The sequence below is a fragment of the Macaca fascicularis genome, chromosome X, assembly GCF_037993035.2.
Source record: "Macaca fascicularis isolate 582-1 chromosome X, T2T-MFA8v1.1".
Lineage (NCBI taxonomy): Eukaryota > Metazoa > Chordata > Mammalia > Primates > Cercopithecidae > Macaca > Macaca fascicularis.
The window spans coordinates 13,548,268-13,562,266 of NC_088395.1; the positions used below are offsets into that span (position 1 = coordinate 13,548,268).

Here is a 13,999-nt window from a genome sequence, read left to right on the forward strand (position 1 = left end):
ATTTTGTTATAGTGGCAGGAACAGACTGAGATAGCATCTTTATTATGGAATCTTTGGTCCTCATACTTAATGAATGGGCTTCAAGTATTTCGTTTGTTTTTAAAGGAATGGGCTCCTTCCCTATAATTGACTTCATTTTCATCTCTTAAAGGTCAAGTTTTACAAGTCAGAACTGGAAAAAAATCTCTACTCAACCCTCTAAAGGGTCCTAGGTTTTGTGGCAGGATCACTGTGGATAATTAAGAGGCTGCTTGTGGTTTTATCTAACCATTATTTTACAGTTTCCTCTGGTGACTCATGTGACTTAAATAATTGCACAAAATGCCACTTAAACAGAAGATACTAAGTAGGATGACAAATAGCACACGAATTGAGCTCCTGATTGTTCTCCTGCCATACGTGAACAAAGGGTGATGAGCTAGAGTCAGCACCTCATTTAGGAATGGCCATGTGTCAACAGTGACACAGGCTGGGCCTCACTAAGAAAGGTCAGATGCACAGAATCCAAATGCATAATCATGTTGACAGATAAGAGTTTAAACAGATTATAAAATAAAATCCTAAGTAACGTATTTAGCTCTGCTACTCTAGAGAGTCAACCGTTAGAACTAAGTTTTTTTATATTCCAGAATAAATCAATAGACTTTTGTACCTTTGGTTTGAAAAATAACTACACACATGCTCTTATTTTATTTCTACTTTGCCCAAGTTTAAGCCTCGTTGATCCTATAGGTAGATGGCATTTATTTGTTGAAAAACTACTCAGAAAAATTCTTACTTTACACAGAGAACTACAGAAGTGCTAGTGGCACTTTTATGCCCAATACAGCCCAGTGGATTATATAATATTTTCTTAAATTGCTGAAAAGATTTTTGCCAGAAATAAACCAAGTAGCACTCACAGACTTGATTTCCATACCAATGTGAAATCTTGACTATGCACATTATTCAAAAGTGACACCATACTGAGGACAAAGATAGGATTTATGTATGGTAAAAAGGCAAGTGAATGAAGCTATAATTTTATTTCATTACTCTTAGTACATCCACAACTATTTCCACCTAAATAGATATTTAAAATAAGCATACACAAGTATCGACTATTATCTACAAATATTTATTGTAACACTTGAATAGAACTACAGGAAGCCCTTGGCACTGATAGAAAATATTGATTCACTGTTAGGTTACAAAAATTTATACATAGCAAAATTTAATGCTCTTTACATAAAAAATATTAGACTACTTAAACAAAACTTCCAAAAATTCCTGGTAGTAGCTACCAGAATTAGAAAAGTAAAATTAGGCTTTAGACACTGCCTCTTCTAGAACACTGGACTCTGACAGCACCTCCACTGCTGGAAATAATAGTTAAATCTGTCATGCAACAGGAAAACAAAACACTAAGCTATTTTGGAACAACTGTTCTACACAGAAGAGAGCTTCTCTTAATTAAAAAAAAAAAATCCCAAATAGGCATTTTTAGGCATTAACCAAAAAAAGAATCCAAATGAAATATTATACTTGATGTTCAATTTTAATAGCATCTTAATAAAGGTATGCTTCCTTTCATTTGAATACATTTCTGCACATGTATATGTTATAAAATCCAGGAAACAGCCAAACCACAAGTTAACTCTTAACAATGAATATACATAGTTAACCCTATAGTAAGCAGCCCCTTTGAAAAGCACTGATGCACCCAACAGTTAATATGAATCATTTCATAAAGAACAACACAAAGTTTACCATCACTAATACCCGGTACCTACAGTCACTTAATGTTCTGGAACACAATAATGTAGAAGGCAAGTTTCTTTTGAAAATGGCTTAAACTCAAGCAGTTTTCTTGCTGAACATCAAACTTTATTCCAGGAAACTAAGGTTTAGATAAGAAAAAATGTAATACCAACCCTAATTTAAATTACTTAAGTATTCAAGTCTGTAAAAGCAGGAGGTTAGAGGTCTGTGGTCAATTTGCAATTAGGTTTTAGATAGTTGGTATGAAACTGTAAACTTAGTATCCAGACCACTGAAAAATGGTTTAGAATGGTGGTCATTTTAATAAGGTAACACTTCTTAATTAAAAACATTTATGGAACAAAATTCTGTGAAAGATATTTGGGTCTCTAGTTATGATATAAATTCTTAGAAATTTAAAGCAAATACTCATTAAGGCAGAGCTGACATTTCCCAAGAATAATGAAAATTGAATCAGTATTTTGTTAACATGAAATCTATTACAAAATTGCTTCTGGAAAGCTTGTCAATGAGTCCAGAATCCAGACTGTTTAATAGTAGGGTCAGCAGAATTGTAGCTAATTTTAGCATTATTGAAAAATATATTTCTGATTGACTCAGGAAATTAAAGGGTCCTGGACTTGGGAGGGAAAAGCTAATTTGAAAAGTCAGTCATAAGAATCACATTATCTTTGATCCAAAGCTTAATAAATGTCAGCTGTCAGAAATGGAACTTTACATCAATTCCATTTTATTTCCTATGTAGATAACACTTATTTGAGGACAGATGGCATATATATGAATTTATGGTGTTACCCCTTGATGCTGGCATGTCACAGGTCCCTATCAAGGGGTGTGACATATTCCATTAGTGTCTTGGTAGAATTGCCCTAGCAATAAATGTGAACATGCCACCACAGATTCCCAAAGTGTTGCCTTTTAAAATGGCTAACATGAAACCTCCAATATTTGTTCTAAAGAAAAAGATTTACCCACTGGAAGGTTTTCCTAGAGATACATCCCAGCAGCTTGAGACAGACAGTGAAGTGTTTGTACATCTACATTAGTTTGGTGGGATACACATCTTTACTGCAGAGCAGCTGTCTGATGATTTGTCAGAGCTGTAAATACGTCGGTCGAAACACTCTGGCAAATATTTATGTGTAAGAATTGAGTTGTTCTTTTGACCGAGACTGGATATCTTGCAGTTCCTGTTCTTCCTTTGCTTTGATATCCTGGTAAGCCTGCATTTTGCTCGCATCCTTTAAGTAAGCCCAGTTAGAAGACAGTATCATGAGGAAGTGGATCTGGAAGAGAAGGGTGAGCATGATGGCTAGTGAGCATGTGAGAAGGCAAAGCGAGGCGCTAGTTAGATTAGACGGACTTGACTTTAAAGGGGGCGAAGGTTATTCTGTATTAATACTCGCTCTACTAGCAGAGCTGTCAAATCCTGAAAGCATGCTCTACTAGTTGGCTTCGCATTAAAAGGCTGAAGAAAAGTTAGTACACAAACATAGTGAACTGGAAAAAAATGGCCAAAGGTATTGTTAAGAAAAAGCAAAAATGAAATACAAGAGGGTGTTTTTGTTTTTGTTTTTTAACCATTTTGAGAGTAATTTTAAAGATTGATGCGGAAGTTCGGGAGCACATTGTATAGCTGAAATAAGTGTAGTGTGTGCAAAGACATTTTCTACCTGTAGATAAATCAATTCCCCCAAAGGCCTAAAAGCATGAACAATGTTTATTTTGAGTAAATAATTAAACTACGTATTTAACATGGAAAAAATTAAGTGAATGTCAAAACCAAAATTAAGAACTATAAGCAAAGCATGCAGTCTCTCTGTTAACAAAATTTAGTTGTGAAACTACACTTTTCATTTTGTAAATGCCATTTCATTTCATAAAATGCAAAAATCCTCAGTATCATTCTTTACACTTGATGCGGCAAACACTTCTTTCCTATTTTCCTTGTATTTCCTGCAAAATAAATCTACATCTCAAGTTCCTTATAGTTCATACTTCCTTCTCAACATATTTGAGACCTTCAGTCCAGGCCTAGTTTCTCTTCCCGTTAAAATCTTACATGCAGCTTGAGAACTAGCTATGAGGAAACAGTTATTACTTACCAAAACACACAATTTAAGGTTACCAATTTTGTGGGCTCTAAAGGAATGATTGTGTTGGGGGGGAAAAATATCCACATATAAATCCTTTTTTTCAGAGAACTGGGTGACCTTTTTCTTCAAATTTTCATCTGGCTTATTTGAGGGTCATTTAGTAGTGAACCATGTGATCATAAAAAAATTGTTTTAAATTTAGAACGTATTTGCAAAGTATTTTCCAGAAGGTGTGACAAAACAAAATCCAGATTAAATCCATTTCATCTTCAGCACTTGTTTTCATTTTCATCATTGAAACTGGTTATCAAGCAATCAAAAATAACAGAAAATGTTACTATTCCAAAGTGTTAATACTTCATTTAAAGATATTGCTCTCTAAAGTTTAAGTATGAGAACATTATTTTAAAGAGGATGCTCACCAGTGTCAGTAAATAACTGAATCCTTTTCAAAATGTGGAAATAGCCAGATCTCATTATTGTGTAATTCATGTACAGTAAGTCATCTTATTAATCTACCATGCAAGATGAGTTTACTAAAGCTATTTACAAATTACTGTAACAAAACTGCAGAAACCTAGACTCTGCTTTAGTCTGGAGTGTCAGTAATATTTCATGCTACAGAGCATAGCTCTCTAAAACTCCTTATGCAATTTAGAATTTAGTGCAGCAATCTTCCCGACTCTTAAACTTCAAAACCGCATAGTTATATGTAGTAGCCATCATGTAGATCAGCTGGTGGAAGAGAACAAAACAGGACAGTAAGATACAGGCAGTGAGGGCCAATGCCATGACACTTCTAAACTTGGGTGGGGATGGGTGCCTGCTCATAGTCTAAGGTGTTTCTTTTTTTTCCCCACTTAAAATCACAAGAGACAATTTTCCTATCTAGCACACACAAACTTTTTCTCATCACATATGTACAATGTAAGTCATTGGTTCTTCCCTAAGTTTATTAAAAGTACTTGGATGTGTTTGAAGAATAACAAGACAGAGAGCTGGGTCAACAGCATGAGAAGGATGAAGCTAAATGCCTTAATCCCCTCATCTTTCCAAAACCATCTGCTCAGCAGCAGGCAGTTATCTTTCCTACCTGTTGCTCAACCAAAAGAACAGGTCACCCCCATGATTTTACAGGTGGTTTTTTTTCATAGACTCTAAGGGGAAGGAATGATTTAATGGTCAGAAAAACTGGGAATGACTAATTTACAAGCAGCTGAGATTTTCCCCTTGCTCTACCAGTCTTAGTTGGTTTTCCTCAAATCACAAACCAAGCCCTCCAAAATTACATGTGTACAAACATATACATACATAAGAGCGTGTGTTTATACAGTTGGTTTTCACTACTTGTAGATTCCATATTTGTGACTGCCTACTTGCTAAGATTCATTTGTAACCCTTAATACTTGAGGCACTTCTTTTGCAGTTATTAGCAGACGTGCAGAGCGGTGAAAGTTGAGTTGCCCAGTATGCACATTCCTAACTGAGGTTGAACAAGGCAACACGCTGCCTTCTTGTTTCAGCTCTCAGACTGTAAATAAGTATACTCGAAATATATTTAGTGCCACATTTTTAACATTTTTTTTGTGGTTGATTTTGCTGCTTAAAATGGCTCCCAAGCATAGTGCTGTCTAGAGTCCCTAAGTGCAAGAAGATTGCAAACTGCCTGGACCAGAGAAAATGTTCATTAGAGAAGCTTCATTCAGGAATAAGGATAGTGCTATTGGCCATGAATTCAATATTAATCAACAATATATATTAAATAAGGTGTATTTACACAGAAACACACAAAACAAGCTTATGTGTTGATAGGTTGATGAAAATGATGTGACCAGAGGCTCACAGAAACCTAGCCATGTATTTCCCCTAGGAGCAGTGGTCCAGCATTTGCTAATTCAGTGCTTGAGGTGACTTTATGGAACATAGCTACTGTGTATGACAGTAACTATATAAATGTATATATATGTGCATATTTCCACTTGTAAATTAATCCTTGGCAAAGAGAAATGGGTAATGCCTCATGTGAGCATTTCATTTGTGTGTGACTGAAGTCATGAAGCTAAGTGCTCAGTGCAACAAGGTAATATGCTTGGTCTAGCTGATAGGTGTTGATACCCTCTTTTCTTTCCAGAGTCCAAATTACATCACCTACAATTGGTGCCAAGGCAGCCAACTAATACTTCCTGCAAACTACATGTGGTAAGTTACACAGGCGCCAGTTAACCAAGGTTGAGTGCCAGAATCATTGGCTTCAATAGGCTGGTAAAAGCTGGAAGGGAAATCTGTCATTTAGAGGCTAGAGGGAGGAGGCTAGACTAGGGTGGTCTTGGGGCCATTACTCACCAGGGCAATGACGGTGGCACCAGCTCCTGCACAGGCCACAATGAACAGGTGATAGGACATGTAGAACTACAAAAGAACAGGGCACCAACATAAGCATTTGATGTGTAATGAAATGGCCTACACTCATTCTGGGGTGCTGCTTCATCTGTCTCCTTTGCAGCTATTCTCTGCAAGACTGGGCACAGGCCTGCCTTCTCTTCATGCTCTGGCCTCATGGTGGAGTCACCTGAGGAGCTTTAAAAACTTTCTGATGCCCAGACTGCCCCCCAAATCAATTAAATCTGAATACCTAGGGGCTGGGCCTCAGCCATCAGTATAACATAGTGCTGTCTTGATGGCTGAAAGGTGCAGCCAAGGTGGGGAGCCCCTGCTTCAAGCCACTGCATATTATGGATATACAAATTGACAAGTTGGATAGGGTAGGAGCTGATTATTTCTGTAACTCACTGCTTTTTAAAAGCTTGCCAGGATTTTCTTAAATATACAAGCACCTACGAATGCATTTATAAACAGTTACAAGCCAATGACCGAAGAATGTTCTAGGGCTGAGACAATTTAAACCAAAGTGTTAGGACACACTCCCTATTAAGAATGAATGAGAAATAGAGAAGTAGCCAAGTCATTCCAGAAATATAAATGATTAACTGTGGCCTCATTTATTAAAAATTGGGCATATACACAAATTCCTCTATGAAACAGAGGGACTCCTCTATGAAAATTAACTTACATGTGTTCTGTGACAGGTGTTCCACTTTGAAAATCTTTCTGAAGAGGTGAGAGAAGGATCTAGATATATTATTAGGTTTGTAGGTTTGGGTTCACCTCTAAATTATTGCCCAAAGGAAAAGCTCTCCACTTCTTAAGGATTCTCACCAAATGGGTTGGACCATATGAAGTGACCGTTTTTGTAGGTCAAAAATGGCTGAATAGTGATGGTTACATATAGCTCAATCTTAAAGAGTCTAAACAAGGAGCTTTCCTTAATAGCATTTTAACCATCTCTCTCGCTCTTTCTATAGCTAGGAGAACCCTTGTCTCAGCCTAATATTCAAGGGTTATTCTTACGAGCCCTCTGAACTGTGATGAGTTTACCTCGTTTGTGTTGCAGATGTTCTCCAGGGCAGAGCCACATATTTTTCCCGGGAAAGCATTCCAAGGAATGATACCTGTAAAATGAACCCCAATAGGATGTTAGTACAAACTACAGTGCCTCATGTTCTTAATAGACCCCACCACTTTGGATGCCAGTTACAGTGTAATTGTAGGCTATGTTCCTTCATTAAGAATTGATGGATCTGCTGTCTGCAGAACAAGCATTTTGGAATAAATAGCCCCATTTGAACAATAGGCCAAAAGCAAAGCCAACTAGTCCATAAGAAATCTAAACAGCCTGATATTTTTTTCCCCTACAAATTGTGCTTTATTCAGTGAGGGTTCATATTTGGAAGTTCATATTTGTAAAGATTAATTTTCAAAGCCAGACTTTCCCTATAGTTACTGCAGGACAACCCCCTCGTAAAGCATTTTATCACATTGAGGTCAAAATACATTTCCTCATGAATGTTGTGGTCTGTGGCCTTGCTGTCCAAGCTGTTAGTGGTCTGCCAGGAGTTCCAAAACTGCAAGTATACACTCGGAAACAAATTACAATTTGACAGAGTAATTTATGTTTGTGGGAATCCAATAAACTCTGGATTTGTACTTTGTCTTTGTTTTTATATTCATTTTTATTATGTCTTATAAATATATTAGAAAATACTTTTGGATTGAAAATCAAATTGGAATTTTTTTTTTTTTTTTTTTTTGGAGACAGAGTCTTGCTCTGTCACCCAGGCTGGAGTGGACTCCCGTGATCTTGGCTCACTGCAGCCTCCACCTCCTGGGTTCAAGCGATTCTCTGCCTCAGCCTCCCGAGTAGCTGGGATTACAGGTGCCCGCCACCACGCCTGGCTAATTTGTTTTTAGTAGAGACGGGGTTTCACCATCTTGGCCAGGCTGGTCTTGAACTCCTGACCTCGTGATCCACCCGCCTAAGCCTCCCAAAGTGCTGGGATTACAGGTGTGAGCCACCGCGTGTGGCTGGAAATTTTTTAAAAAGAAAAACACTACTGTCCTTTACCCTAGAGGGTGGGACAAGCAGAGTCTATGATTTCTCTCTCACTGTAACCCTGAGGCTCCTCTGCAATGACAATTGTCCAGTGGGCTGCTGCTTTCTTCCCCTTCTAATGCATAAGTTTGTGCTTAAACACTCCTAGGAGGTAAGGAGTGTTAGAAAAGTCCTTATTCCTTTCATCCTTGATACGGGCCAAGAGTACATCTTTATACCTCAGAAGCATGGGAAATTGCCCCAAATTGTCAGTGAAACCATTAACTATAACAATAAATAGGCAAATATAGAGGATTTAAAAAGATGATTGCTGATTACCAAAAATTTGTGGCAAAACATTTTTAAGGAATAGGGGAATGATACACATTTAGATATTCATTTACAAATACTTTAACAGCCAACTTTAGGCTCCGCTTTTAGCTCTATCATAAAGAACAGTGTTGTTTAGCCTTGGTCATTGTGAGAAGAGATTAGTCTGATGGGTAGTTTCAAGCAAATGTAGTATTATGTTGTAAGGTAAGATGTTGAGACTAAGCCACATGAGAAAAACAGCAGAAATGAAATAGTCATCTCTCTTCAGAAAAGCTCTGGAAGGACAGTTATTTCCTCTTGAATTCTGATGAAAGCTTTTCCCCCCACCCCCTGGTTGTTTCTGCCAAGAAAAGATTTCCTACCATCGTGGCTGGAAGCAGTAATTAGACTCCTCCCTTAGGATGCTGCCCTCTCTTACTCAGCAGCAAAGTCAAGTCCCAAATTAATTGACAGGAGGAGCCAGTGGTCTCTTCTGGGGCTTGTCACAATGAACCAACCTTAGATCCCTACTGTAAGGATCTCACTCATTAGAAAATGTTTGAACTGGTTTCCAACAGCTGACGATGATTTTTTAAAGAGTATGTTCTGATGACTTTAAAATATGTCTGGATCTAACGTCGTCTTTTTCAGTACAGATGAAGTTTAAGCAGTTAGTCATTTTAAAAAGACCAGATTTGAGGAGTTGGATGTGCAAATTAATTGAATTATACAATGTGTGCAATATTATTTTGAATGGAAAGTTGGATGTTATAAAACTGAAAATAAAGAAAAAATATAATCTTTTTATAGTGGAGGTCCAGAAGTCTTTTTTGATTGAACTGCATTATAAAGTAGTTTCATATCATGAAAAGCTTCTTTTACTACACACTTAACATGAAAACCAGGCCGGGCGCGGTGGCTCAAGCCTGTAATCCCAGCACTTTGGGAGGCCGAGACGGGCGGATCATGAGGTCAGGAGATCGAGACCATCCTGGCTAACACGGTGAAACCCCGTCTCTACTAAAAAAATACAAAAAACTAGCCGGGCGAAGTGGCGGGTGCCTGTAGTCCCAGCTACTCGGGAGGCTGAGGCCGGAGAATGGCGTGAACCCAAGAGGAGGAGCTTGCAGTGAGCTGAGATCCGGCCACTGCACTCCAGCCTGGGTGACAGAGCAAGACTCCGTCTCAAAAAAAAAAAAAAAAAAACATGAAAACCTAACGAAATCTTGACACCTAGCAAGCTAAAAGCCTCCCTGATGTTTCCACCCAGAAAACAGCATATTGAAGGGAAAAGTATAAAATTACTGATAGAAGGGATGAAACAGATCATGACAATTAAAAGGATGCTCATGTAATAATTAGGTCCAGACATATGCATGAGAGGACAATGAATTAATTGGGGGAGGGGTGAATTAGAAGGAGGTACCGTATTGTCGGATATCCACACAGATCTGCTCCACACCCGTGGTCCCGTTGGTCTGTGGTGACTTGATGACTTCACAAGTTGACCATATATTGTAGAACATAAACACAGGCACCGCTGAGAAACCAAACACGCCCAGCCAGGCCACTCCGAGCACATAGGTGAGGAAAACGAACTAGGCCAAAATGAGAGGAAGGACAATCATCACTGAAACAGGCAGATGTGTCCTCTGAGTGGAAGGATTGTGCATTTTCAGGCCCAATACTGATCTGTGGAACACATTGTGGGGACCCTCACCCCGGCATTGGCAGCAAGAAGGAAGAGCCAACAAGGGAGCAGGGTAAGTAAGAGCCAGCCACATTCCCCAGAGCTAGAAGATCTAGAATTGGAGTACCTGAAGCAATGTCAGGGCCTTTCGGGTCACCCTTAACTAACAAGGACAGGAGACCCCAAGAGGTGATCTCACTCATCCGAGGATACAGAGCTAATCAATGGCAGCCTCTCAAGAGGTACTCTTTCTAAATATCCGTTCTGAAAATGCAGAACATCCTACATAACATGGGATAGATTCTGGATGCATTCCATATACCACTGAATTATAACTTCATATTAATTTCTCAAATGTTACCTTTATTTATCATAACAGGTTGGCTCACAGAGAATAGCAATTGCCACAAGAAGCCCTCTCTCAAAAAGAACTTCGCTAGTTTCCTGATTCCGCAAAATTACCAAAAGTTTCAAATAATCGCGAACGCAAGCTTAATGCACGATCTATAAAATTCTCATTTTCCTCTAGTTTTCTTTTGTCTCTAAGATTCACAGCAGCTTTGCAAGCAAAGCAGTGGCTTAGGGAAAAAGCTTCAGGTGTTCACCCACACACTGTCATGGGCAATTCCAGGAAGAATAGAATCCTGTTGCTTGGCTTTCCTCTGCCTTGACCACTTTTCAGAGAGCTTTGTAAGGTGGCCTCAAAAACGTGGTATTTGTGTTCTCAGAAGGCGCGCCCACAGAGGGTGTGGGCGAGGGTGTGGAGTGCTAGTTTGGCTTTTCTATTTTGAAGCTGATGGTCCCCACTTTCTGCGCCGCCGGGGATACCTGGGTAGTTGGAGGCCACCTCCTGATGGTCACAATGCCAGGAAACTGCAGAAACAAGACACTTTCCCTTTCACTGCAAGGAAGCATTTGCACCTCCAAAAATATTCAGAGAAGCAGATTTCAGCAGTTCCACCTCCCACTTCCTCCCACTGCTGCCCCAAACTAGGTTTCTTTCCCTTCAAGAAAACAGGACCTGAGCAGGAGGGAACTGGTGGTTCTTGGCTTCAGTGAGCCTTCCCTTCTGTCAGAGGCCAGGACTCCAGACAGAAGGCCACTATCCCCCCACCAGAGGGCCCTGCTGCGGGCTGGCCCTGTCATGGTGGCCTCCAGCGTCTAGAGCTGCTTCCTCAGTGAGTTCCTGGGCACAAGCCTTCCACACAGGACTATGAAAGCAAAAGAAATCTCTGGACCCCCAAATCACTAAGCCAAAGGGAAAAGTGAAGCTGGGAACTGCCACAGGCAAACCTCCCATTCTATCCCTAAACAAGATAGCACAAAGATAAAGCTACATACCTCCCTCACAATTAGCCCACAGGGAAATCCCTCATGGACAAACGACAGACAGAGCTCAAAGTCATCCCTCTGAGGCTCATGTGAGACAAATGCATATCTGACTGCTTCCTCTCCTGTCATTTCAACAAGCCAGACCAGCCATAAGTGACTATTCCTCTACCTTCCTCTCCCATATGAACTGTATATTCAATGAAAGGCTGATCAGAAACCCAAAAGAATGCAACCATTTGTCTCTCACCTACTTGTGACCTGGAAGCCCCCTCCCTGCTTCGAGTTGTCCCCACCTTTCTGGACAAACCAATGTACATCTTACATTTATTGATTAATGTCTCACGTCTCCCTAAAATGTATAAAACCAAGCTGTGCCCCGACCACGTTGGGCCCATGCTGTCCGGACCTCCTGAGGCTGTGTCATGGGCACATCCTTAACTTTGGCAAAATAAACTTTCTAAATGGGCTGATACCTGTTTCAGATACTTTTGGGTTCACAGGACTTTCTCAAAAAAAATCTGACGTAAGAGCTAAAAGCAGGCCATGCTAGGTGGGTTGGGAATCCCTCATGGTGTCCCCATCTCTAGGTGAAGTGCCACTGGCTCAAGTAGAAGCTCCTCTCCTCTCCACCATGTGCTGTGTCCCGACCAATGCTCAAAGGATCCAAAAATGTTAAACATCAGGCAGTGGATGACTTAATGCTGTGCCCTGTGGAAACTAGACCTCTTTATTTCTGAAACTTGATGGGTAGAAGTGAGGGGGAAAGCTGTCATTTTTAAAGCTGTGAGGAGGTGTTTTTTCTTTTTTTCCTTTGGAGGAGGATTCCCACTATTTGTGGCTATTTTCCCTCTGTTCTTCACAGGCATTTTATTTAACAGCTGCCTCCTTCCTCCACAAAAGTAACCATTCCCCTGACTTGTACAGTAGTCTCTTCTTTGTATTTTTTAACAGCTTTATTGAAATATGATTTACTCAGAAACTCATAAATTAATTTACTCCTTTGTTCTATGAACTGAATCTTAAAAAACCAATGTGAAATGAGGGTCCTATTTGGGATTGGGGAGGTCCAAACTGGTAAAGAACTAAATCATTCAGCAATTGAGTGATGGGTTTCATCCTTGTAGGTAGTTTCTTTTCAGAACATGGTTTTCTGAAATCACATCAAATGACACTATCTGTCAAGACTATTATCTGTCCTTGAGAGGAGTAGGTGGGCATGTGAGCTTAAGCCCGGCTGGACCATTCTGAAGTCCCACAAATGGTCATTCCGGACAAACCTAAAGATTGGCATCTGGATCCATGCAGCTGATGATGTTCTGCTCAACTACTTCCTGGGGGTGCTGCTTCTCCTGGAAGGGGCAGGTGTGGTGTGGAATGCAGACTGTGGAGTTGGGCCCACGGCTGATGTGAGAGAGCAAAAAGGACAGTCCGGGCTGGGGAGGGGCTGGGGAGGAACTGGGGAGGAGCTGAGGAACAGGCCCCTGTGATGTGGCCAGGCCTGTGGACTCCAAAGGAGAGTTTCCCACATTGCAGTCCCCTTCTTGCAGCCCTGCTGTCCTTGGAAAAACTGTTACATTCATTCATAGCCTCCATCTCCAGATTCAAGTGATTCTCCTGCCTCAGCCTCCCACATTCCTGGGACTACAGGCATGCGCCACCATGCCTGGCTAATTTCTGTATTTTTAGTAGAGATGGGGTTTCGCCATGTTGACCAGGCTGGTTTCGAACTCCTGAACTCAGGTGATCCACCCGCCTAGGCCTCCCAAAGAGATGGGATTACAGGCATGAGCCACGGCACCAGGCTGCCAATTCCATTTAGAAACTAAAATTCCATGTGCCAAAAATCAAACTCCATAAATACTTCTCCCCTCCTCCCCTCCTAGGCTCTCAATGGAAAGCCTTTTCTTCTTGGAAAAGGACCATTTTCTTTTGTGATGAAGCACTTTTTAACCCTGTTTTTTAATGACCCATTAAGATCTGTCGTCCTCTAGACCAGAGGTCAGCAAATGCTATCTTACTGTAAAGAGCCAGATAGAAAACTGTTTAGGCTTTGCAGGTCACGTGTGGTCTCTGTGGCAACTGGACCAATCTGCTTCATGCTTTGTAGCATGAAGGCAGCCATAGCTAATGTGCAAATGAATAGGCATGGCTATGTGCCAATCAAACGTTGTTTAGGATCATTAAAACTAGACTTATAATTTTCATGTATCATGAAATACTCATTTTTTCTAACCACTGAAAGATATAAAAAGCATTCTTGGCCAGGCACAGTGGCTCACACCTATAATCTCAACATTTTGGGAAGCCAAGCTTGAGCCAGGAGTTCGAGACCAGCCTAGGCAACATGGTGAAACCCTGTCTCTACAAAAGATACAAAAT

The 13,999-nt window shown here is 40.3% G+C and overlaps 2 protein-coding genes across 14 annotated transcripts in view; one reads left to right on the forward strand and one right to left on the reverse strand.

Annotated features, from left to right (window-relative positions):
- OFD1 (OFD1 centriole and centriolar satellite protein) overlaps positions 1-10,723 on the forward strand; it is a 46,202-nt gene extending 35,479 nt beyond the window's left edge. The window contains exons 24-26 of one of the 2 annotated variants that reach the window (XR_012430383.1): positions 5,989-6,056; positions 10,278-10,361; positions 10,668-10,723. The gene's annotated coding sequence lies outside the window, so the exon portion shown is untranslated. Of the gene's footprint in view, positions 1-5,988; positions 7,900-10,277; positions 10,362-10,667 lie in introns of those variants that run through there. The other variant, XR_010584431.2, reaches the window with a different exon arrangement.
- The window catches only part of GPM6B (glycoprotein M6B), a 170,431-nt gene continuing 157,438 nt past the window's right edge, over positions 1,007-13,999 (reverse strand). For 4 of the 12 annotated variants that reach the window (XR_012430391.1, XR_012430389.1, XR_012430390.1 and 1 more), the window contains 5 exons: positions 10,025-10,196; positions 7,293-7,366; positions 6,201-6,266; positions 4,280-4,592; positions 1,007-3,047 (listed from right to left, as the gene is read on the reverse strand). Coding sequence is in view for 8 of the 12 variants with exons in the window: in XM_005592999.5 (XP_005593056.1) it covers positions 2,898-3,047; positions 6,201-6,266; positions 7,293-7,366; positions 10,025-10,196 (462 nt within the window). In the remaining 4 variants the exon portion in view is untranslated. Of the gene's footprint in view, positions 4,593-6,200; positions 6,267-7,292; positions 7,367-10,024; positions 10,197-13,999 lie in introns of all 12 variants that reach the window. The other 8 variants (XM_005592999.5, XM_015443357.4, XM_005592998.5 and 5 more) reach the window with 2 other exon arrangements.